Source organism: Carya illinoinensis, chromosome 8 (assembly GCF_018687715.1).
Source record: "Carya illinoinensis cultivar Pawnee chromosome 8, C.illinoinensisPawnee_v1, whole genome shotgun sequence".
Lineage (NCBI taxonomy): Eukaryota > Viridiplantae > Streptophyta > Magnoliopsida > Fagales > Juglandaceae > Carya > Carya illinoinensis.
The window spans coordinates 5920257-5947321 of NC_056759.1; the positions used below are offsets into that span (position 1 = coordinate 5920257).

The 27065-nt window shown below is 34.4% G+C and overlaps 1 protein-coding gene and 1 pseudogene across 1 annotated transcript; one reads left to right on the forward strand and one right to left on the reverse strand.

Moving 5' to 3' along the window:
- Window positions 1-1829: 1829 nt before the first annotated feature.
- On the reverse strand, window positions 1830-4815 carry LOC122319001 (14-3-3-like protein B). The gene is made up of 4 exons (XM_043136854.1): window positions 4194-4815; window positions 3696-3818; window positions 2136-2252; window positions 1830-2039 (listed from the first exon to the last, which is right to left on the reverse strand). Exons 1-4 carry the CDS (start codon window positions 4689-4691, stop codon window positions 2019-2021), a joined length of 759 nt encoding a protein of 252 aa, XP_042992788.1. The 5' UTR covers window positions 4692-4815; the 3' UTR covers window positions 1830-2018.
- A 2384-nt stretch (window positions 4816-7199) lies between these two features.
- LOC122318772 overlaps window positions 7200-27065 on the forward strand; it is a 28873-nt pseudogene continuing 9007 nt past the window's right edge.

Genomic DNA, 27065 nt, shown 5'->3' on the forward strand with positions numbered 1-27065 from the left:
AGTTATTGCAGTTTGGTTGCTAAGAAATATTAGAAAGGGATGCCGAAACTGAAAATTTGATGATATTTTATCATGAACTAGTTGCAATCGTTGCAATTGTGAGTGCGTACTTATTGTGCAATCACTTTAATAAAAAACTTGAATAAAGTAAAAAAAATTTAATTTAATTTTCTAATAATAATTTAAAAAAACAACTGTACAACATTTAAAGGATAAAGTACTCATTCTATAAGGTCCAAAATCAGTTCAATTCTTATAAGTCACTTGAGATGTTTTATAAAATCTCAAGACAACATTACCCACCTACCGCCACAACGAGGGCCTATCTCAAATCATGCACCCTATCCCAATCTAGGGCTGAAACTGAATCAATTTTTCAATAAATATTAAACCTAGAGAAGGTCTCAAATCATTACCTTACGAGATTAGCTTGTAGAATTTAATGTCTGATACTAGGGGTGGGCAGCAGGTGCCCGCCACCCGCTGCACCGCACCGTTCGTCCTGCCCCCGCCCCGTAAGAAGGCGAACTGCGGAGGCGGGGGACGGAGGGGGCTCAGCCCCGCTCCGTAAATCCCCCGCCCCGCCCCTGCATATATAAGGCCCCCTCCATCCCCCTGCATAGATAAGGCCCTCTCCATACGCACCATTTCGATGTCCCGTATGAAATGTCCAATTCTTTTTCTGTGTCTCATTTGCCCTAGCTCTTCGATATCGTTCTTCCCGAATCAAGCTTCCACCTTTTCTTCTTCTTCTATCACCAAATCAAGCTCTTCGATCTTCTTCTTCCCGAATCAGTTTTGTTTGCACAGACGTCACATATGGGGGGAGGAGGAGAGGAACGACGCTTAGCTTGGAAGGAGACAAGATAAAGAAAGAAGAATGAGATTGTTTCACTCCTTCCCAAACTTTCCAGATCTTCAAAGTTCAAACGAGGTTATTTTGCTACTTCGAGTTTGATCTTTTTGGTTTTTATTTTCACTCTCATTTATTTGGCTGGTTCAATTCCGTAAGAGATTTATGGTGTTTGGATTTGTTATTGCGGTTGAAAAAATGTTGGACACTAGACACGGTGATAATCGGTTGAAAAAATGTTGGACACTAGACACGGTGATAATCGATTGGCGAGGGGAGGGGAAGAGCAGAGGGCGGACATCTAGAGGTCCACCCCCGTCAGCGGATGGGGTACCCCGCCCCAGCATGGACGGGGGCAGAGTCTGGAAAAAAAATCCCACCCCTTGTTCATGCAAGGGCAGGGGGCGGAGAAGGGGTAGCCCCGGCCCGTAGGGGGCGGGTAGCACCCCTATCAGATGCTTTGAAAGAAGAAAGGAAGGATCTCAAGCAGTGTTATTTGCAGCCCTAAACAACATAGTTTGGTTTCTTCATTCTTGAGCAAAATCCTGTCCTCCGGGTTCTCAGTTTACATGGGCCGCAATGGGCCTAGAACCAGTACGCTCAAACCCATACACCACTAAAAACTTGAGAATATATGACATCACTGAGGCTGTTGCTTGCATGATCAGCCCTCGCTCCATCCAGGCTGAAGCTTATCTAGACGCCAGAACAACAACATGAAATTTCTAAGCTATTTCCTTGAACCCTATATGCAGCAGTTGTAATTTCTAAACTATAGGCAAGCCGCAAGGCATACAGCAAGTAAATGATAGATTATATATGCATTAAAAAGGAATATTTTAAAGTTTAATCCATGCAAGGAAAAAAAACATAGCGAAACAGGGCTAGTCATAACGCACACTTTCTTTGCTTCAACTCTCTATTTCCCACTTAAAAAGGAAAAAACCATAAGTTTTGATAATAAATAGCTAGCACGTACTCTTGAAATCTACCCTTTCCATACCAATTCCAAAAATCTTAAGAACAAGTTTTGGTTTGAATGTTTAAGACATATGTTATGGGTTGATACCCAGAACCTTCCATATATTACACACTTTTTAATCAGCACACAAATGACATTCCAAGCCACCACCTCCTTCAGAAGAAGCATAGGACCATACTTGTTCTATGGCTCGTCTAACTGGTCCTGCAGGAAGGCAAACACATAATCACATGTTAAATCCTCATCAAGTGAGTTATCCAGTCTTTGAAGCTCATGGTACTTTTCCTTTGAGGGACTGACCTGTGCATCAGAAGTCCAAAGTGTTAGGTTGTCCCTTAAAAGTTGCATAATGAGAGTGCTGTCCTTGTATGATTCTTCTCCCAAAGTGTCTAGCTCAGCAATGGCTTCCTCAAATGCCTTTAAAAAAGTAAAAACAATTCAAAGAATTTTTAAAATTTATGGATGGAAAACAAGGATGGCATTTTTCTCCATGAAAATGCAGAACATGAAAGACTCGCAATTGCAAAAGGATAGCAATGTAATTAATGCTGCTAAAGCCACAATGTTGTATATATTTATTTACGTTGTATATAAATAAATGTATGGATCATTAAAATAGGAGAGCTACCATCGCAATATGTATTTAGGCTTTATGTGTATGACTCATCATTTACATCTAGTGCAGCTTATTTCTTGCAGAATAGTAGCAATATACTCAGCGGACGTGATCTGTAACTAGACTACAGTAAATCAAGCATACAATGTATACTTTCATATAGGTGATTTGTTCTTCATCTCACCCGAGATGAAGCACATGGTGAAATTAGCAATTCACTGACAATTATGTTGCTAACGAGTAGGGGGCTTCAACATCACCATGGGATCCAACAATTTTGTGAATCATGCAAAACATCAAGCAATGGAAAAGAAAACAGAAAACCAGCCACCCTCTCAGAGACAAAGGAATAGAGTGGATGTATCTGTGCATCTTCTTTATTTTCTACCCATGGCCTAGCATCATCACCATCCCATAAGTTCTCCATATGAATTTTGATCACTCTTTGGAGCAAAAGGATAAAAGCTTTTGGATGGTTTAAAAAAGACTACTTACCCGATCAGAATGGACTACAAACTACAAGCTGCAAGCTAATGTACTCCAAATTAAGACATGTGAACCAACCAATTCCTTCAACTATCATAACCATCTGAATGATACTCGGCATTTTTGGCTTCACAATTTTTTTTCACACGTGTATGTAGGCAGAGAGAAGCATGGATTTAGTGATTGATTGTTTTGTTCTGTTCTTTTTTCTCTTTGCTAGGAGATCACGCAAGTGATTGGTAACCAACCCTCACACAATAATTTGTTAAAAAAACTAAACCTTGATTATACAAAATTATCATTGTGATTGTAATGAGCGCAGAGTTCAAGTTCATCAACCTTTTTTTCCCGGCGCCGCGGGGGGGGGGGGGGGGGGGGGGAGGGGGGGTGCGAGGGGACTGTTAGTTAAACTTGGGTCATATATGTCATAACATTTGTGGGGCCACTGCTATTTTTCTTCGAGGGTCTATGTGTACAAATGACGACTTTCTAAATCCAAATATATGAAAGCCGTGAGCCAAATATATGTTCACATTACTCATCCATGTCTATAGCTGACAGAAAGTACTTTAAAATCAATGGTATTGGAATCTTCAAACAAAAAGCTTCGCAGATATAAACTCGACCCAGCTCCACTGAACCAAATACCATAATTAGCTTAGCTCCGCCGAATCATTTAAGTCAAAATCCAGAAAAGGACTAAACAAAGAGAAATTCTTTTTTGAGACAGTTCAAGGGTAATAGGATATGAAGCATACCTGTTTAGCCATGTTACACGCTTTATCTGACTGATTGAGAATCTCGAAGTAGAAAACAGAGAAATTGAGCGCTAGACCTAACCTGATCGGATGCGTTGGCGCAAGATCTGCGGCCGCAACATCCTTAACAAGCACACAAACAACAAGAAGCACGATATGAGAAAATCCAATTCGAAAACCCGCAAAAATGGGAACCCCACATGTCAACCCTAGTGAATTCTAACCACAACCACCGTGCCTTGAAAATGGATCAATATTCCCAATTTCCAATCATTCTTGAATCTGTTTTTAAGGAAAATAAGTGAAAGAGAGTTCCCAATGTTTCAATTTCTTAAGCGCCCTGTCTAGTTATATTTTAGTTATTTCAGATCCATGATAGTTTGGATCTCAATTCCAAGTCCAAAGCGCCTTTTACTAAATCCACAAAAAATTCTACTTCCGTTTCGTTTTTCTCTCACTATCTGAGCAACCAAAAACTGAGAAAAGCCGTGAGAGTACCTGAGCAGCCTTGTACGCGAGCATGGTATCCTCGGCAGCGGCTTTCCTCTCATCGCCGGACTTGAACTCGGCCATGTAGCGATGGTAATCCCCCTTCATCTTCAAATAGAAGACCTTGGACTCGCTGGCTGAGGCCGAGGGCACGAGATTAGAGTCGAGAAGCCTGAGAATGCTGTCGCAGACCTGGGAGAGCTCGGACTCAACCTTGGATCTATAGTCCTTGACTAGGGTAACGTGTTCCTCGTTCTTCCGCCCCTCCTCTTTCTGTTCTATCGAGGAGACGATACGCCACGCGGCTCGGAGAGAACCGATGACGTTCTTGTAGGCCACGGAGAGCAGGTTCCGCTCTTCAACGGAGAGTTCCGATGCCGGTGTCGAGCCGAGCACCAGCTTCTGCATGAACTGGACCATTTCCTCATAACGCTCGGCTTGCTCGGACAGCTTCGCCAGAAACACGTACTGGTCTCGCGTAAGGTTTTCGGGAATCGTCGATGCCATTGTCGGAGGGAGAGGGAGAGAGAGAATCGCAGAGAAGAGAGAGAGGAAGAGAGAATTGTAGAGAAGAGAGTGGGCGAGAGTGACGCGGGTCTGAATTCTGTTCGATATATTTTGACCACGATTGAAATCTGTGTTGCGTGAATATTGCACTATTTCCAATTTTCCAATTATCTATCTGCCTTTATTTTCTTAATAATAATATTAAATTGCACCCAACCATTCCATCCTATGTCATAAGATCTAATATGAGAAAGGAAAAGACCACTCTCTCGCCTCAAATCTACCGTTCTAGTTGAACGCACATTAAAATAAATAATTTTTTTTTTCCTTAATGACTAATGAAATAATTTTTAATGTATTAATATATTTTTTTAATTTTTTAAACTATTTAAATATATTTAAAATATATGAAAAGAAAAAAGAAATTGACATGTGCGGCACGCCCTTCGGTAACCGTTGAGTAGCATTGTAGCCCAGCTCTATAAGAAATTATATGTACAAATATTAGGTAGACAAGATTCTCAAGTTGCAAATTGTTTGAAGGATAGTGGTGATTTTGTAGAAATCATCACGCATGGTCCTCACGTGCCACCCATTTCGGTAGCTCTTTTAGCTACATGTGCCAGATCACCAGAATCGCCACTTACAGATCTTTCAGATCTGACTTTTATGGTTGAAAAGAGACAAACTTGTTGCCTTCATGCCCCATCAAAATTGGTACAAACTATAATCCATCAATTTTTGTTCTTATTTTCCTTATTGTATAGTAAAAATAAAAGAAGTGTTATTCTCTTATATGGTTGTATCCGTAGAGGTTGAGTCCTCCATTTTTATAAAGCGTAAGCTTGAGTCTCTATTTAGGTAAAGTGTCATATCTTATATGTCTGTCTGTAGAGAGTATCAGCAACAATGAAGTCTATATCGGTCCAATAGTGTACTGGTAGAACTCCGAATGGTTAATATGAAAAAATGGCATAGGTATCTTGTCATAGATATAAGTTTTTCTTGATGAATAAATAAATGATGGCATTTTTATTTAAAAAAAAAAAGTATAAAGTAGATAAGTTTCATGCAAATCTTTGTTAAAAAGCATATTCCACTTTTAAAAAATATTAAAAAATTATTATTTATTAGTGAGACTCACTTTTTTACAAATGAATTATATAAGATTTATTTATTTTTTTCTAAAGGAAATGTCATCGTTCATTCATTTATCAAGAGAAACTTACATCCATGATTGGATACATGTATAAATATCCCCATATCAACCATTTGAAACTCTACTAGTACACAACTCGATTGATCTGGACTTCACTACTATTGATACTTTTTACAAACAAACGTCAAAGAGACATTATTTTGCCTAAACAAAAACTCAATCTCTACAAACAAACTATTCAAGAGACGAACTAATTTTTTATTTTTACCATACAATAAGGAAAACAAAAACAAAAAATGATGGATTATAGTTTGAATCAATTTCGGTAGACTTTAAAGTTGCGTGAAGGCAACATGTTTGTTTCTTTTCAGTTACAAAAGTCAAATCTAAAAGATCTGGTGGTGGCAATTCCGATGATCCGACGCATGTGGCTAGAAGAGCTACTGAAATTGGTGGCACGTGAAGACCACTCACAATTGCGAGTGGCGTGTGAGGACCACGTGCGGTGATTTCTACAAAACCGCCACTATTCTTCGAATGATTTATGGCTTGTGAATCTTCTTATATTGTGCGTGTCACTCAAGAGTTATTGAAAAGTTGTAGATATAAATTTTTCGGCTTTGAATAAAGAAAAATAAATTAAGAATTGAGGAAATGAGAGTGATACGGAGGATGAGAAATGATAAATGAGGAAATGAGAGGGTGAATGAGGATGAGATTGATCCTCCGACAAAACTCAAATTTGGAGCATGAAACTTATCTATTTAGAATTTATACAAAACCTTACTCATTTCTTAGTGTTGATTATTTTAAATGAATAGTAATTCAATAATTAGTAAACAATATCCCACTTAGTAGAACGAGAGTAAATTGAATAGTGCTTTGGAAAATATAGACTCTCTTGTTATCAAATTATTTTCTATCATATTGAAATTATATCTTTAATGAATGATTTTTTTTTTATTAAGTCTTGAAAGAATATCTATTTTTTAGCAAGAGGGAGAGAAAAAAAAATGTAAAACTTGAATAATAAATCTTAACAAAGAAAGTTTGAATAATAATTTGTTTAACAAAACTATCATCTGCTAGTAATGAAACACGTGTAATTCTTTACAATTTTATAGAAAGTAATTATATAAAATTTAAATAAAAATATTTAATATTTTTAACTCTATGATATTATGATATTATCACATTAACTAATTGTAAGAATATTATATAAATGCCATTATATTGAGAATGAAAAAAAACTTGGAATATTCTCGGAGAGGCACAAATACTTTCCACGTAATAGTCACTACATTAGTTCATGTGAAGATGATTATTATCGATATGGCCTGTGCACGAATATGGCAGCCTGCATCCACATTGGTCAATGGTAACGGGACACTAAACTGTCCGTTTCTAACACATCAATTTTAGATAAGAGAACTGTAACATATGTAAAGATATTATATAAAAATAAATTTATAAATTATGTGATTTTATAGAATTTGTTAAATTTTATTTATAATAAAAATAACTTTATAATCAGACGTATTATATCAATTTATATTAATTTATGAGTTTACTTTTATGTAATTTATTTATGTTTAAAATATTTCCTTTTAGATAAATGCTACTATACACCATGAGTTATACCTATTATTTTGTTATGTTGATGTGCCATATAACTTATTAAAAAAAATTAAAAATACAAATATAAAATGGCAACTGAAGCCTATGGAATGCTTGGGGAATGAGACTCGATAATAAATCTGTAAATAATTGTGTTGGTTGTCTCTATTGTAAATCAACACTGTTTTAGGCAAAAATAAAAATAAAATAAAATCATGAGTTGTTTTGATAATAAAATAAAAGAGTAGTGTTGTGGGATACATTTTCCCCCGCCCCCATGTGATGTCCAAGTTGGCTAGAGAGGATCACAATCATAACAAGGCATAAACAATGGCAGAGTCGGGGGTGTAAAAGAAAATTGAAAAATCGGTCGAACCAATCGAACGGATTTGCTACTGGTTTTCATATTTTAAAAATAGATTTAAATAAAATCGGAGCAGTATATATATTTTAAATTTTTTAAATTATATTATATATTTTTTAAACATTTAAATAAATTAGAAGACCTAATGCTCTTAACAATAAACATGTTACTTGAAATTTTAAAGATATAATCATTAACACAAGTATATATAAAATTTATATATATAAATTTGTTTTATAATCATTAACACAAGATATAATCATTAACACAAGTTATTTTTATATATTATTTATATATTTTATTAATGTGATTGATTACATTATATTTTTAATATAAAATAATTGTTTTGATAAATCACATCAATAAAATACATAAAAAATATTAAAAAAATACAATATGTTGCAAAATTCTAAAAGATACTATCGTATGCAGAAATGCCGTCACTGACTATTTGTATATGATATAACCTACATGTAACATACCCAATGGTTTGTGAGGATTTCTATTCCTCACGAGAACTATGAGCTGGTTTAGAGCACTAGCATTGATTTCTCTATATGCATCTTCAAAATCACAACTTTTGAATATTGATTTTGTATATAAAGAAAAACTCTCACATTGAATTATGTATTTTTGAACCAAATAATAATAAAATATTATTTTTTTATTTTTTTCTTAAAATTATTATTTTTATATATTTTACAATTAACATAATGTGCTAAAAAATACAATTTTCATATATCTAAATATTATCAATTTTATATATCAAAATGACCACTTTTATCAATAAATATTAATATATACTAAAAAAACACTTTATATCATCAACTTAATATAAATTTAATATATTAAAATCATCTTAATAGAAATTTCACAAAATTGATTTTAATGGTAGGAGAGAGAAAAAAATAGTAAAATAATGTTTGAAGAATGAATTATGGTTCTTCACACTTGAATAAATACTATTCATAGTTCTTCAAAATTTTAAATATACATAATCTAATATAGATTAATTTAGAAGAATATTATACAAATATGAAAATGAATATAAAGATGCATAGACCATTGCCAATGCTCACAAAATAGACATTAGTAGGGGAAATTTTTCCATTTATGAATGATATAACCTAGCTACGCACTGCCATTAAAATATTTCCTTCCTTAAAATGCCTTCTACATTCTCAAGTATTGTTGTATTGTTGCTAATATAATCTCAAAAAAAAAAAAAAAAAAAGTTGTTTGCAGAGGAGAGGCACTCCTGAGACTAGAAATGGTTTATTGGAAGTACAGAAAGCTTTTCGTAAAGCTGGCCTGTAGTTTGCAAAACAGGTTTTCCTTTCTGCTTTTTATTAATAGCCCCTAATTCATAGTAAAATATAATATGATCTTTTGGTGATAAATCAGATCCAGAGTTCCATGAATCTTAGTGGAAATACTTTCACTGGCTTCTGATGTTGGTAATTACAATGTGAGCTCCTATTTATTTTCTCATTTATCTTGTTTTAAAGTGACCAATTTGGCTATGCATGAGGAGGTTTCACCTGTTGGCTGCCTATATATGGCAGAGGATCAAAGAGATACACATGATTCTCTCTTTTTAACCTAGCGTTGGTAGATTTTCGGACTTTAGTTATGCTCGCGTCACTTGCACACCTGTTGTCTATCACACCGCATGAACCACTTATCAAATGTCTCAATAGAAATTTTCTTTATTGGAAAATGTCTCAATAGAAATGAAAGGGGCAATTTGATTCATATCTATTTTTCCCTACTGGCCTTTTAATTATAGTGTCTGGCCAGGTATTGGTTTCTTTACGGATTTGAGATGATTGACATGATACCAGAATACCTCTTTAATTGTTGGAAAGATTTTGTGATTTTTTTTTTTTTAACCTCTTTGAGGCCTGGTTGGCTCATAATTGGATGGAGTTCTAACATATCTGAGATTTTTTCCCCATTGATTTTGATTGCAAAATTGTGATTTTCTTGCTTAATAATTGTTTTGTTCAGGGTGTTGCCATAACGCAAGAAAATTCATTGTTAGAAAACTCCGCAAGAATTGAGGGCTGGCTAGCTAGATTCCCTATGTTTGACTGGGTGGGTGGTAGAACATACGACATCTCTGCAGTTGGTCTGCTTCCAGCAGCACTTCAGGTTACTGGCTCTTCAATTCAGAACTTAATGTAATTATCCTTTATGTATTATGGTTGTTCATAATCAATCTACAATCCAGGGAATTGACATAAGAGAAATGCTTGCCGCAATGCTGGTGCATCATTAGTGGATGAGGTGAATAGAATCACTGTGGTAAGAAGTTTTCCTAGTCTTTCTTTTTACTCATTGTCATATCTTGATAATGCTGTTTTTTGTTTCACGAGGATAAAGAATTTTCTACATGTTGTTTAAGTGTACCTTTCACTTGAAATTTTAGGGGCGAGGGCAATAGTCTGCATCAGTTAAAGTTCATAATGTTCCCGTGAAAACATAATAGACCGTTACATATCAAGTTGCACCATACAGAAATCCTTTTACTGGATTATGGTTAGTTCTTTTCCAGCTTCATCATTGTTTCTTTATGGCTTCCAAATTATTTTGAAGCAAAAATATAGCTGCACAATAAAAGGTGGGATGGTTTTCCGCTTTATCCTCAATCCCATCCTTCACATAGGTTGAACATTCGTCTCTGTCTTGGAAAGGGGGAGAGGTGCCTTTTGCAAGGGTGTCAAGGCTATTTCTCCATGATTAGTTTTATGCAACATAAGTCATTAACCGAAATGTTGGTTTGTTCTTATTTCCCATCTCCATCTTTACTGATCGTAAATTCTACATATGCATGCCCTTGTTTTTTTTTTTTTTGGGGGGGGGGCAGCATTAAGGATTCAACCAATAGCATCCTTCTATTTGAAGAGCTGAATTCTGTTAGTCTCAATAGTGTATACATCTGCTCTTGTTCTTGTTTGCTGGAAACATAATTAGCACTCTGTTTGATGTGTCTCATCCTCCATTCCAATTGATTAGTTGATCTCTCACTTCGCTCGAGACAAAATTGCATAATGATGAAAGGATGGCAATATTTATTGTACTACTTTTTATTTAATTTGTGATTCACCCCTTCTCCCCACCCCCACCTCCAAGAAAAAGGAAAAATGATAACCACTTTGGTTGATTTCTTTGCTTCAGGTCAGGAATAATCCTGCGGCCTTGCTAGCTTTATGCTGGCATTGGGCATCTGACGGGATAAGATCAAAGGTATTTAATACTCTTAAGAATTGCATGATGCCTACTATTTCTTTTTTCTTTTCTTTTTTCTTTCTTTCTTTCTTTCTTTCTTTCTTTTTTTTTTTTTTTTTTAAAACAGAGCTGCATGATATCTGAAGCATGTTGAATTTCAGCTTCTCTTATATTGGTTTTGCTTTTCTACGTTTTTTCCCAGGATATGGTTGTTCTTCCTTACAAGGATAGTCTACTGTTGTTTAGTCAGTATTTGCAGCAGCTGGTCGTGGAATTTCTTGGGAAGGAGTTTGACTTGGATGGTAATCAGGTATGTGCTACAAAGATTTGATTATTGGCTTTTGTTTGTGCAACTTAACTGGGTTGTGCAAGTTGAAGATCAATTCAAGTTCACTAGCGATGGTAGTTATTTAGATTGAAAAGGGACTGGTTACGTCTTGGTGAGGGCTTCCATGGGTGAATCTGATTCTATTGAGCAAGTTTCCATTCAGATTAATGTATGCCTACTTTTGTTTTCCAAGAGCCGTTTTAATCACCCCGTCTACAATTAATCACTAGCATAATTATCATAATTGGGCCAAGCATTCGATAAAATTTTGTTTACCGATAAAAAAAAATAGGCCAAGCATAAACTTGAGAAGAGAATTCATGAGTTTGAATGTCGGATCAAGTGGTCAAATACCTTAAAGATAAATATTGTGTGTATTGTAACAGCCCGCTAGAAATTTAATGATGAAATTTCTATTGGTTTTAGGAATCTTGTAAAGTTTTCATAAGTTTTCATGAATCTATTAATCGTATAGGTTTTAGTCTAACTACATAGTTAGTGTTATTACTCACTATGGTATCAGAAGTGTGTTTTTTATTATCGAGACAGTTATAAAAGTTTTAATTGGACACATGGAAAAATCTTAGCCACCTCGCTCTTCCAAGTATCTTGAACTGATTTTTTTGTAGATATTATTGGGTAAGAGAGACCTACACTCAACTCTCACTCTGGGTAAGAGAGACCTACACTCAACTCTCACTCTAGCCTCATCTTCTTCCATATTTTTTCCATAAATACCTCCAACCACTCCCTACGAAATTATCTTCATTTACACCTTTCATTGAAAGAAAACTAAACTCTCTCAGACAGCTTTTAAGTATTCTTTTGCATGCCTATTTCGAAGTTTTTGTAAGTGTTTTATCATAAAATCTTCTTCATACAAGTTCTTCCATTTTTAGTCTAATTTACGTGGATATCTTATATGTTCCATTTGAAGATCATTTGGTTAGTCAAATATTGTTTAAACTCTAGAAATGTCATTTTAGGAGATAAACTGGAGAATATGTTATATTTTGGAGTTTTTAACCAAGCTAATGGATAGATTTTGGTCCGAAATTTTTATGGAGTATTTTTAACATGTGTATATGATTATTGGTTGAGGATTTGTTACAATATTAAAGGTTTTGATGAAATATTTTCTTAGACCTAGAAACTTAGAAATTGGAAAAGGAAAAACAGTTTCTGTTTTGAGAAAGTTTAAATTTTTGGTGGTTTAAACCTATTCCAATGGCTTTGATAATTTTATTGGAGGATCTTAAACCTCTTATATACATATTAGAATATTATTTTGAAAATATTTGATGTTAGTTCCAAAAATATAAAATATTATGCAAAGAGATGTTCGGATAGGCCAAAGTGTGGATGTTCTTGACTCAATTTATGTTTTGGTTAATATTTAACCATGTGATCTTGAATTAGAAGCTTATATATGTTTTATGAAATATTTTTAAATCATGTTATGGTTTGGTTTGAAGATCACATCTTTAAAAGTCATAGATCAAAAGGTTAATCAAAACAAGTTAGAAACAAAAATCAATGGAAATAGAATATGAGAATTTTGGTCATATGGAGTTTTAATAGTGTGATTAGTTTTAAATTTTTCTAAATTGATATTTGAGTTTAGGATAAAATTTACATGAGGCATGTAAATTTTGGTGACTTTTGGAGTTAGCATGCAAAATCCTTAAGTTAGGGGTAAAACGGTCATTTTCCTACATGTAGAGAATAAAATAAAAATTTTATTCTTTAAGTTAGTATTTTTCATATTTCAAATTATTAGTGATTTAATTCTAACTTTTAGAATCACTAATTACAGTTCCTCGTGATCACAAGATATTTTATCATATATTGCAAGTATATAATGTTAAATATGCCATCTATTATATGTATGTCATGTCATGTTCACTGTTGCAAGTATGTCAGGTTAATTATATTTCCGTTACATGTGATATCATGTTATGAAATATTGTGTGTTACATGTTTAAGTCATGTTATAATAAAACCCTATCTCAAGTTGGTCATGAGGCCACAACAACTGTGGAGTATGTATTTAAACAGTTAAAGTCAAGTTTCAGAATAAGTTCATGTTAAGTCAAGTTTCAGATCAAATTCATGTCAAGTCAAGTTCAGTTCACGTTTCAATTGAAGTTATATCAGTTATGCTATGTTGTACGTCAAGTTTTGCTTTAATTACTTATGAATTTGATTATGCATTCATACTTTTACTGTCATCCATGCATCATTAGCTTGTGTGAAAGTTTTTTGTTAACTTATTGAGATTTGTAATCAAATCTCACTGTGGTAGTCCCAACTACCATTCCTCCCGAATGGTAGATCTTGTTACAGGACCTAAAGAAGAATCATGAGCTGATCAACTAGACACAGTTGACTGAGCGACGATGCAACGTCAATGTAATATAGTAGTTAACATAAATTACTACTTGTACTATGGAGTTGCAACTCCAGTACTTTTTGGATCATAAGTATTTTGGACTAGTGTTGTGATCTTAGTTGTTCAATGGGTCTTATATATGAAACATGTTTTAAACATTTTGGATATTTTCAATTTGGTGCATAGTATTGCTAAAGAAAAAATTTATCCGCTGCGAATATTGCATAATGTTAGATGCATGTTAGGAACATTGCATCTTATATGTTATGAACGGGGGCAGGTAATCTTGTGTTGCATGTCTCGACGCTTCAAATATTCGTCCGATCCCAAATAAAATTTGGGGACGTCACAGGGTGGTATCAGAGCAATACGTCTCTGGGCAGTAAATCCACATGTCCTTATGAAATGCACCAAATATTAGGTTTGAAATTTAGTCGTCATTAGATTTGGATTTCTTAAAGGTATGAAAAGTAGTATGTGGTTGTAATATGTATACTTGTGTGTTACAGGAATAGACAAATAACTCGCGGTAGAATACCTCAAAACTCTGAGGGAAACTTTAATCAGGAGAATCATAATTCCCCAATGGATGGAGGATTAGCTGAAGCTGTGCGTATGCTGACTGACGTGCTTAGACATCAGCAACAACAACGAGTGCATGTACTTAGACCCGAAATTAGGGGTTGTCCATATGAGAAGTTTATGATTTACCGTTACCCGAGTTGTTTTGGTAATGAAGGGCCACTGAGAGTCGAGAAATGGATTATAGATCTCGAGAGAACGTACGAGATTTGTGGATGTCTTGAGGACCAAAAGGTTCTATATGCTGGATACTTATTTCAAGGAGAAGTTGGAATATGGTGGGATACACGTAGGCAACTTCTAGTTAGAGAACTAAGTAGTGGGGTTACATTGTCTTGGGAGAGGTTCAAGGAAGAGTTTGACAACAGATTCTTCCCAGACTCTGTCAAACAACTAAAAGCCCTGGAGTTCACGTCCTTAACACAAGACAGTTCGACTATAGAGCAGTATGCCGCTAAATTCATGACGTTGGGAAGGTTTGCACCACACTTGATTTCAACTCAAAAGATGCAGGTACAAAAGTTTCAAGTAAGACTTATGCCTAGAATCTGAAGTAAAGTACCTTGCCTCAAAATAGAGAATTACCAAGAGTTGGTAAATGTAGCGGCGATAGCAGAGCCTGAGCAGAAGGAATTGGCGATCCAGAACATTACCGATCGAAAGAGGGCCATGTCGTTTGCTACAAGCAGTAGTGATGAGAAAAAGAGGTCTTCTTCTAGTCCGGAGAAAGGCAAGGGAATAATGACAGGAGGACAGAAGTCGTCTTTTTATTCACCATGCCCTAAGTGTGGTAAGCGTCATCTTGGATAATGTCGTAGGAGATATGGAGTCTGTTACCGATGCGAGAAACCAGGACATATGATTAGATTGTCCCAACGCCATACAAGGTAGTGGAGCTGGTGATCACAAGCCAAGATCCCACATCCCGGCACGTGTGTATACAGTAACACCATGTGATTTTGATGTTGACGCACCTGAAATTGATGAAGTTGGCTTCATGATTGGTATTTTTTTTTCTCTTTTCCTTTTATATATATGATGTTGTAGATATTATGAATGTATTAGAATTAGTATTAATACTGGTGTATATATTTTTTTAGGAAGTGTTAATTTGTTAAGGTTCTTGGCTTGTACACTATTCAATTCGGGTGCGTCGCAGTCCTTTGTGTCTGCAGCGTTTGCACGAATTTGTAGTTTGCAGATTGAGCTTTTACCACAACGGGTTGTAGTATTAAATTTCGACGGGAATACAGTATCTTATACCCGTTTAGTTAAGGATTGTCCGTTAGAGCTAGAATGAAGGACACTGAAGGCTAACTTGTTAGTATTCGATCAGATAAAATTCGACCTGATTTTGGGAATGGACTAGATTTTCAAGCACTACACTAAGATAGATTGTCGGAAACGAGAGGTTGTATTTGAACCCCCAACTGAAGACAGGATGAGTTACGCGGGAACATCAGTTAAGGCCACCCCACCTTTGATCTTAGCGTTGCAAGTTAGGAAGTGAATTGGTGAATGAGCTTCAGCGTTTCTATTGATAACTGTAAAGGAGACAGCCAGAACTATAGGAATCCAAGGGATACCTGTAGTTGAAGACTTTCCTGAAGTTTTCATTGATGAGTTACCTAATTTACCACTGGATAGAGAAGCAAAATTCCAAATAGACTTAGAGCCGGCAACAATTCCGACTCACAAGGCGCTATATCGTATGGCCCCTACCGAATTGAAGGAGCTTAAGCTACAATTGGAGGAACTTTTGGAGAAGGGTTTTATCCGCTCCAGTTCTTCGCCTTGGGGAGCACCTGTGTTATTCGTGAAGAAAAAAGATGGGTCTATGAGGATGTGCATAGATTATAGAGAGTTAAATAAGGAGACGATTAAGAATAGATACCCATTACCCAAAATCGATGATTTGTTGGATCAATTGTAAGGAGCAGCAGTGTTTTCAAAGATTGACCTGAGATCTGGATATCATCAGTTAAAAGTCAAGGACCAGGATGTGCTGAAAACTGCCTTTAGGACAAGGTATGGCTACTTCGAGTTTTTGGTGATGCCTTTTGGGTTAACCAATACTCCAGCTGCATTCATGGACATGATGAACAAAATATTCAGACCTTATTTGGATAATTTTGTTGTCGTATTTATCGATGACATCTTAATCTACTCTAAGAGCAAGGAGGAACACAGACATTATCTAAGTATGGCTTTAACTATACTTAAGGATCAGAAACTTTATGCCAAATTTAGTAAGTGCGAGTTCTGGCTGGAATAAGTGAAATTTATAGGTCATGTGATCTCTAGTAGAGGAGTAGCAGTAGACCCGAGCAAGATTGAAGTCGTAACGAACTGGTAGAGATCGACCAGTGTGCATGAGATCCAAAGTTTCTTAGGACTGGCTGGTTACTATAGAAGATTTGTGGAAGGATTCTCCCATTTGTCTAGACCACTCATTGCCCTGATTAAGAAAAATGTGAAATTTACTTGGAATGACAAGTGCGAAACAAGTTTTCTTGAGTTGAAGAAAAGACTTACAACCGCACCGGTACTTACACTGTCGGAACCTCTTAAACTTTTGGTGGTGTTTAGCGATGCATCTAAGGCAGGACTCGGATGTGTGCTAATGCAAGAAGGGAAAGTGGTTGCTTATGCTTCACGACAACTGAAGGATCACGAGCAGAATTATCCTAGTCATGATTTGGAATTAGCTGCAATAGTTTTTGCTCTTAAGATTTGGAGACATTATTTGTATGGCGAGAAGTGTGAAGTCTTCACGGATCACAAAAGCCTAAAGTATCTATTTGAGCAGAAGAACCTTAATATGAGGCAAAGAAGATGGTTGGAATTAATCAGCGACTATCAATGCGACATCAATTATCATCCTAGAAAGGCCAACGTGGTAGCTGATGCTTTAAGTCGCAAGAGCAGACAAGAAGCTTCATATGTTCCGTCATCAGAAGTAAATTCTCTCTTATGTAGTATGAGAAAACTGTTGATTAGAAACCGTAGTCAGGAAATCATGTTGACTACAATCCAAGAATTCATTCTATTGGACTGGGAAGGATTGAAAGACCGTCAAAAGAAAGACAGTAAACTTGTGGAAGTTGTAAAAAAGATCGAAAAGTCAAAAGGACCAGTGGACTTTAGCCTCATAAAGGATGGGACTCTGTATTACAAGGACCGAAGAGTCATTCCAGCAGATGAAGAGTTAAAGGAAAAAGTACTAAATGAAGTTCATAACACACCTTACACTATTCATCCTACTAGTATAAAAATGTATCAGGATTTGAAACAAATTTTTTGGTGGAAAGGAATGAAGAGGGACGTAGCAGAGTTTGTGAACAAGTATTCTGTCTGTAGATTAGTAAAAGCAGAGCGCCAAAAGCCAGCCGGTAAATTACAGTCATTGCTAATCCCGGAATGAAAATGTGAGGATATTTCAATGGATGTTATAGTGGGATTTCCAAGGACCTCAACCGGAAATAATACTATCTGGGTAATAGTTGATTGTCTGACGAAAAGTGCTCACTTCATACCCATCAAGAATACAGATTCTCTAGAAAGATTGATGAGAATTTATATAGCAGAGATTGTCAGATTGCATGGAGTGCCTAAGACGATCGTATCAGATAGAGACCCTCGTTTTACGTCACGCTTCTGGAAAAGTTTACAAGAATCGATGGGCTCTAGTATGAGGTTTAGTAGTGTGTACCACCCACAAACAGATGGACAGATAGAAAGGACGATTCAAACTTTGGAAGATATACTAAGAGCCTATGTTTTGGAGTATGAAGGGAGTTGGGAGAAGCAACTACCTTTGGTAGAATTTGCTTATAACAATAGTTTCTAGGCCACTATTCAAATGGCACCATATAAAGTCTTGTATAGTAGAAAGTGTAGATCACCTCTGTATTGGAATGAAGTAGGGGAAAGTAAAGTAGTTGAACTAGAAGTCTTGCAAGAGATAAAGGACCAAGTACACCTAATTAAAGAAACGATGAAAACAGCATAGAGTCGACAGAAGAGCTATGATGATAAAAGGAGGAGCATAGATTTTAAAGTTAGAAATTGGGTCTATGTGAAGGTATCTCCTATGAGAGGAGTAAGTCGTTTCGGAGTGAAAAGCAAGTTAAGTCCGAGATACGTGGGACCCTATGAGATAGTGGAGAAAGTGGGAGTAGTTGCGTAGCGTTTGGAATTGTCAACTAAGTTCCATGGAATTCATAATGTTTTCTGCGTGTCTTCTTTAAAGAAGAGTTTTGGGAATCAGACACCAATGATAGTGGATCTCGATAATATACCTTTACAATCCAACTTGACCTATGAAAAGAAGCCGATGCAAATTATTGACTGGAAAGATAAAGAGTTGCGGAACCGTAAGATCCCATTGGTCAAAGTACTTTGGCAAAATCATAATATTCAAGATGTGACTTGGGAGAAGACAGTTGATATGTGAGCCAAGTACTCCCAGTTATTTGACATCTAAATTCAGTCTTGTAGAGTTGTTTTGGCTTTTGCTTAGTTGATATTTTGTGGTTCACTTGTACGGGACTGACTATATCAGATGTTTGTATATCAATAAAGTATATGTTTCCTTAACTCTTGGTTTGTTACTTATGTCAATTTTGAGGACAGAATTTTTTTTTTTTAGGGGGGAGGTTGTAACGGCCCGCTAGAAATTCAATGATGAAATTCCTATCGGCTTTAGGAATCTTGTGAAGTTCTCATAAGTTTTCATGAATCTATTAATCGTATAGGTTTTAGTCTAACTACATAGTTAGTGTTATTATTCACTATGATATCGGAAGTGTGTTTTTGATTATTAGAAATAGTTAGAAAATTTTTAATTAGACATATAGAAAGATCTTAGCCACCTCGTTCTTCCAAGTATCTTGAACTGATTTTTTTTGTAGATTGTTGCCCAGATGACTAACACAAGAGGGGGGTGAATTGAGTTGTATTAAAAAAATAACAATTATAAATCAAATATATAATATAAAATATAAATAAAATATAAAATAACAATAAATATAAAGAGTAAGAGTAAGAGAGAAGCAAACTCAGTATGTTAACGAGGTTCGGCCCCACTGCCTACGTCCTCGCCTCAAGCTACCCCTTGAGGATTTCCAAATTCACTATTCAACCTCTTTCAGGTGGAGATAGAAACCTATTGCACCTTTGAACAACACCGCTACAAAGGATCCGTGTAGAACACCCTCTATACTTGCAATCACCTTACACGTGGTGATTTAACTATTCCCCGTGTAGAATACTTTCTACACGCACAAGGGTTATACACACCATTTTTCTGATACAAAAGCTGATAGTGGGTAGGTTATCAGAAAACACTCCTCAATTAGTGAAATAAGAACAATACAGCGCAAATTATATCTCTCAAAATGAATAAGGATTAATGCTCAATGCTTAGAGAAGAGAGAATGAAAGCTTTGAATGAATGTTGTATACTTTTGGTGTTGTAAATGTGAAGCTCTCAAATGATCTATTTATAGGCATATGAGACTTCATATTCAAATTTAAAAAGATTCACATGTCAAAGACAACATCATTCACTTTTTCAAAAAATTCAAATAAAAGGTTTTTCTTTTTCAATTGTCAAAGATAACATCATTCACTTTTTAAAAAAAAATCAAACCTAATCTTTTACTTTTGGCATATGACAAAATGAGCACACTTTCCTTTTCAAAAAATTCAAACCTAATCTTTTACTTTTTGCATATGACAAAATGAGCACACTTTACTTTTCAAATTTTTTAAACAAAATTATCTACCTTTTGTATAAGTCTAAAAAAAATCAATCACTTTTGAAAATATTCAAATAAAACATGCACATGTGAAAGATGACAATCAATCATCTTTAATATTTTCAAAGTTCAACCCTTTAATCAAGGCATGCACATGCAAAAGATGACAATCAATCATCTTTCAAAATTTTCAAATTTAATTTTCAAAAATATTCATGCACATGTGGAAAATATATTTTAATGCTTTATGATAAAATATTAATTTTGAGCATTAATCCTAATTTCGAATTTTAAGAGATTTACAACATTACTCTATGATTTTAATGTGAACTTGTTTCCTTCTTGCTCATGCTTGGTTCTTTGATGTGCTTGATTCCATTGTGTGAACAACTTGAGCTTGAAACTCCTTTATTCTTTGAATTCATTTGTTATCATCAAAATCCATGTGTAGATTTATAATCACATGAAACTTGAAATCTTGGGTTCAACATAGATATTATTGGGTAAGAGAGACCTACACTTAACTCTCACTCCGGGTAAGAGGGACCTACACTCAACTCTCACTCCAGCCTCATCTTCTTCCATATTTTATCCATAAATACCTCCAGCCACTCCTTACGAAATTATCTTCCTTTACACATTTCATTGAAAGAACATCAAACTCTCTCGGACAGCTTTTAAGTATTATTTTGCATGCCCATTTTAAAGTTTTTGTAAGTGTTTTATCATAAAGTCTCATTCATAAAAGTTGTTCATTTTTTAGTCTAGTTTACGTGGATATCTTATTTGTTTTATTTGAAGATCATTTGGTCAGTCAAATATTGTTTAAACTCTAAAAAGGTCATTCTGAGAGATAAACTAGAGAATATGTTATAATTTGGAGTTTTTGACCAAGCTAATTGACAGATATTGGTCCGAAATTTTTATGGAGTATTGTTAACATGTGTATATGATTATTGGTTGAGGATTGTTGCATGATTAAAGGTTTTGATGAAAGATTTTTTTAGATCTAGAAACTTAGAAACTGGAAGAGGAAAACAGTTTCTGTTTTGAGAAAGTTTAAATCTTTGGTGGTTTAAACCTATGCCAATGGCTTTGATAATTTTATTGAAGGATCCTAATCCTCCTGTATACATGTTATAATATTATTTTGAACATATTTGATGTTAGTTTTAAAAATATGAAATTTTATGCAAAGAGATATTCGGATAGGCCAAAGTGTGGATGTTCTTGGATAAATTTATATTTTGCTTAATTTTTAACAATGTGATCTTGAATTAGAAACTTATATATATTTTAGGATATCTTTTTAAATCATGAGATGGTTTGGTTTGAAGATCACATCTTTATAAGTCATAGATCAAAAAGTTGATCAAAATAAGTTAGAAACAAAAATCAATGGAAATAGCATATGGGAATTTCGGCCCTATGAAGTTTTAATAGTTGTGATTAGTTTTAAATTTTTCTAAATTGATGTTTGAGTTTAGGATAAAAATTTACACAAGGCATGTAAATTTTGGTGACTTTTGCAATTAGCATGCAAAATCCTTAAGTTATGGGTAAAATGGTCATTTTCTTACATGTAGAGGGTAAAATGGAAATTTTACTCTTAAATTAGTATTTTACCATATTTCAAATTATTAATGATTTAGTTCTAACTTTTAGAATCACTAATTACAGTTCTTTGTGATCGCGCTTGAGTTTTTATAAGAAACGCGAAAATCAAGGTAAGTTAGCTTTTAACTTACTAGCAGTCTACTGTGTATGTGTGCTAAGTAAAGGAATTACATTGTATAAATTTTTTCTTTAGCAATATATGATAACACACATAAATTTATACACTGTAGTTCATTTACTTAGCACACATACACAGTAGACTGCTAGTAAATTAAAAGCTAACTTACCTTAATCTCCTCGTTTCTTATAAAAGTTCAAGCGCGATCACGAGGAACTGTAATTAGTGATTCTAAAAGTTAGAACTAAATCATTAATAATTTGAAATATGAAAAAATACTAACTTAAGAATAAAATTTCTATTTTACCCTCTACGTGTGAGAAAATGACTATTTTTTCCATAACGTAAGGATTTTGCATGCTAACTTCAAAAGTCACTAAAATTTACACGTCTCATGTAAATTTTATCTTAAACTCAAATATCAATTTAGAAAAATTTAAAACTAATCACAACTATTAAAACTCTATAGGGCCGAAATTCTCATATGTTATTTCCATTGATTTTTGTTTCTAACTTATTTTGATCAATCTTTTGATTTATGAATTATAAAGATGTGATCTTCAAACCAAACTATCACATGATTTAAAAAGATATCATAAAACATATATAAGCTTCTAATTCAATATCACATGGTTAAAAAGTAACCAAAATATAAATTTAGCCAAGAACATCCACACTTTGGCCTATCCGAATATCGCTTTATATAAAATTTCATATTTTTGAAACTAACATCAAATATTTTCAAAATAATATTATAACCTTTATATAAGAGGATTAGAATCCTTTAATAAAATTATCAAAACCATTGAAATAGGTTTAAACCACCAAAGATTTAAACTTTCTCAAAACAGAAACTGTTTTTCCTCTTCCAGTTTCTAGATCTAAGAAAATCTTTCATCAAAACCTTTAATTATGCAACAATTCTCAACCAATAATTATATACACATGTTAATAATATTTTATAAAAATTTCGGTCCAATATTTATCCATTAGCTTGGTCAAAAACTCTAAACGATAACATATTCTCCAGTTTATCTTCCAGAATGACCTTTCTAGAGTTTAAACAATATTTGACTGACCAAATGATTTTCAAATGGACCAAATAAGATATCCACGTAAACTAGACTAAAAACGAAATAACTTGTATGAAGAAGACTTTATGATAAAACACTTACAAAATCTTCAAAATGGGCGTGCAAAAAAATACTTAAAAGCTGTCTGAGAGAGTTTGGTGTTTTTTCAATGAAATGTGTAAAAGAAGAAAATTTCGTGTGGAGTGGCTGGAGGTATTTATGGATAAAATATGAGAGAAGATGAGGCTGGAGTGAGAGTTGAGTGTAGGTCTCTCTTACCCGGAATGAGAGTTGAGTTTAGGTCTCTCTTACCTAATAATATATACGAAAATCAGCTTAAGCTATTTTCTAAAGGTGGAGAGTAGACTTGGAAGAGTGAGGTGACTAAAATCTCTCCATGTGTCCAATTAAAACTTTTCTAACTATTTCCAATAATCAAAAACACACTTCTGATACCATAGTGAGTAATAACACTAACTATGTAGTTAGATTAAAATCTATACGATTAATAGATTCGTAAAAACTTATAGGGACTTCACAAGATTCTTAAAACTAATAGAAATTTCATCATTAAATTTCTAGAGGGCTGTTACAACCTCCCCCTAAAAAAAATATTGTCTTCGAAATCGACATAAGTAACAAACCAAAAGTTAAGGAAACACATATACTTTATTGATATCCAAATAAAGAAGTACAACATCTGATATAGTCAGTCCCGTTCAAGTGAACCACAAAATATCAACTAAGCAGAAGCCAAAACAACTCTACAAGACTGAATTTAGATGTCAAATAACTGGGGATACTTGGCTTACATATCAGCTTTCTTCTCCCAAGTTGCTTCTTGAATATTATGATTTTGCCAAAGTACTTTGACCAATGGGATCTTACGGTTCCACAACTCTTTATCTTTTCAGTCAATAATTTGTATCGGCTTTTCTTCATAGGTCAAGTCGGATTGTAAAGGTATACTATCGGGATCCACTATCATTGGTGTCTGATTCCCAAAACTCTCTTTCAAAGAAGACACGTGGAAAACATTATGAATTTCATGGAACTCAGTTGACAATTCCAAACGATACGTAACTATTCTCACTTTCTCCACTATCTCATAGGGTCCCACGTATCTCAGACTTGACTTACTTTTCACTTCGAAATGACTTGCTCCTCTGATAGGAGATACCTTTAGATAGACCCAATCTCCAACTTTAAATCTATGCTCCTCTTTCGATTATTAGCGTAGCTCTCCTGTCGACTCTGTGCTGTTTTCATCATTTCTTTAATTAGGTGTACTTGGTCCTTTATCTCTTACAAGATTTCAGGTCTAACTATTTTACTTTCCCCTACTTTATTCCAATACAGAGGTGATCTACACTTTCTACCATATAAGACTTCATATGGTACCATTTGAATAGTGGCCTGGAAACTATTATTATAAGCAAATTCTACCAAAGGTAGTTGCTTCTCTCAACTCCATTTGTAATCCAAAACACAGGTTCTTAACATATCTTCCAAAGTTTGAATCGTCATTTCTGTATGTCCATCTGTTTATGGGTGATACGCACTACTAAACCTCAAACTAGAGCCCATTGACTCTTGTAAACTTTTCCAGAAGCGTGATGTAAAACAAGGGTCTCTATCTGACACGATCGTCTTAGGCACTCCATGCAATCTGATAATCTTTGCTATATAAATTCTCATCAATCTTTATAGAGAATTTGTATTCTTGATGGGTATGAAGTGAACACTTCTCGTCAGACGATCAACTATTACTCGGATAGTATTATTTCCGGTTGAAGTCCTTGGAAAACCCAATATAAAATCCATCGAAATTGAAGTAAGTAAGAAATAACAAGTTAAGGAAGAAGTATTGTTTACCAACCTGTTGTCTATCCTGTATATATTTACCTTTGAAATTATGTCATTCCTTAACTCTCTTACTTTAATCAACAATTATATTATAATTATTTCTGCAAGGTAGGCCAAGTTGTATCGACATACTCTCTAAACCTAAAACTTCAAGTAAATAATTTTCCGAAACTCTTCCTTAGAAAAACATAAGCGATATACTTTAAGTGTTCTTGTAAATAACATAGTTAGTAGATAATTCATCAAAATTAAGTCGTTAACCTCTCTCTCTCTCTCTCTCTCTCTCTCTCTCTCTCTCTCTCTCTCTCTCTCTCTTTTATAACAAAAATGGTTGCCCTCTGTTTTAGACCAGACAATTCTGATCTGCAGGATATTTACAAATCTTCTGTAGCTGTCAGGCACCGCAAAGCTATGATACTACATTACTTTTCTGTAGCTGTCAGATGCCGTAGCTATGATATTACATCGCTCTTCTGTAGCTGTCAGGCGCCGTAACTATGATACTAAATCGCTCTTTTGTAGCTGTCAGGCACCGCAGAGTTATGATGCTACATCTCTTGTCTCTTGTAGAGAGATGCTTCACGAGAGATGTTGTGAAGTAATAGAGATGCCTTGTCATAATTTTCTCTATAAAAGAATTATTCAGCTTATCTTCTTTCGCATCTCATCTTCTTCACTTTTTTTAATTTAATCTGCATTCTTACTTTGCAATTTCTTTCTATTCTCACTCTGCAATGGCTCAGCAATCTTCTCATAACCAATATATGAGATATTCTGCACCTCGTTCACCAGTTGTTTCTGCTTCTACCGTAAGTACTATAATGCAATACAATAATGATCTGACTAATAAGTCAGATGATGAAATTATCTACAAGCTTGTGAGTCTCGGTACCCAATACTCATAAACCATTGTCACATTTTCTTAGTGACTACAATCCAAGACTGGTGGGGTTAACAAACTCTACCAGAATATTTCTATTCTTTAGCGGCTTCTTCTAGAGTCCAACATGAAGATAGAAGCACTAAAGTAAGAGAACGGAAATTTAAAATTCTTATTTAAATCTTCTTTTCGATTGCCAACTCCTTTAGATAGGAAGGACATGCAGATTTTTGAAGAGTAAAAGCGTTTAAAGAATGAGGCAAAAAGTCTCAAATTTCTATAATTTTGTTTCGAGATAATAAAATAATATTTCACAAATATTGATATTTGTGTTTTGTATCTTCTGGTAGATGTTCTGTGTGTCCATTTTATTTTTCCTTTAATAATGCACACTTCTTACAAAACCGTGATATGAATCTGAAATACTAATTGTATTTAAGAGATGGTATATAAGGTCTAATAATTTCATTCATCTCCCCCTTGAAACCGCAAGGGTTTCAGATTTATATATCAAATATGTGCAGTTTTCATGAGTTCTTTTGGAGCCTCAATGATATTTAAATCATCTATATAAACTGCAATAAGTTAATATAGATACTGAAAGTAAATGGAAAAAAGCTTGTTTTAGATCATATAAAGATTTTTGAAACTTAATAAAATACATATTTCTGGATGTATTCAAATTAGAAGTTTCAGGCATTTTATATCTTTCAGAGATTTTCATATCTATGTCATGATCTAATGGTTCATATAAATATGCAGTTAATCATGCATATTCAAACTCTCGATAATTTTCAAGCTAATAAAAACCTCAAGGAGTTCTACTGGTCTAGGACTAACTTACTTATTCATAATCACAACAATCATTCATCTTCCTAGGTGGTATTTCGATAACTGACCAGTTAATAACTTAAATTTGAGACTTTATCTCTTATAATTGTCATAACTCTTCTATCCATCATGAACTATCACTTATTCTAATTCTAAATAAAAGGATTTGTTCCTACTGTTCACATAAATCTTCAAGATCAAGATTTTACTCCTCTTGTAATAGTTTCCAAAAAAAGATCGATCTATGTATCCATAAAGATAGTGCTTCACCAGAAACCATTTACTGGCGGCGTAATAGAACTATTATCATAAATGAATCCTACTCAGGCCAAAGTTTCTCCTAATCAAATTACTCTTCCAAACACAATTTCTATCGTATTCTCAGAATCAAAACAATTCTCTAGATATGTAGAATACCATTCATCAACCCTAAATATCATTTCTCATATTACTAAAATGTATTCTATATCTACATTGGTATAAATAATAATACTTGTAATGAGAATTGTTACTCTTACCACTAAGGTAACAATTCAGCTTCCAAGCTGAATTCT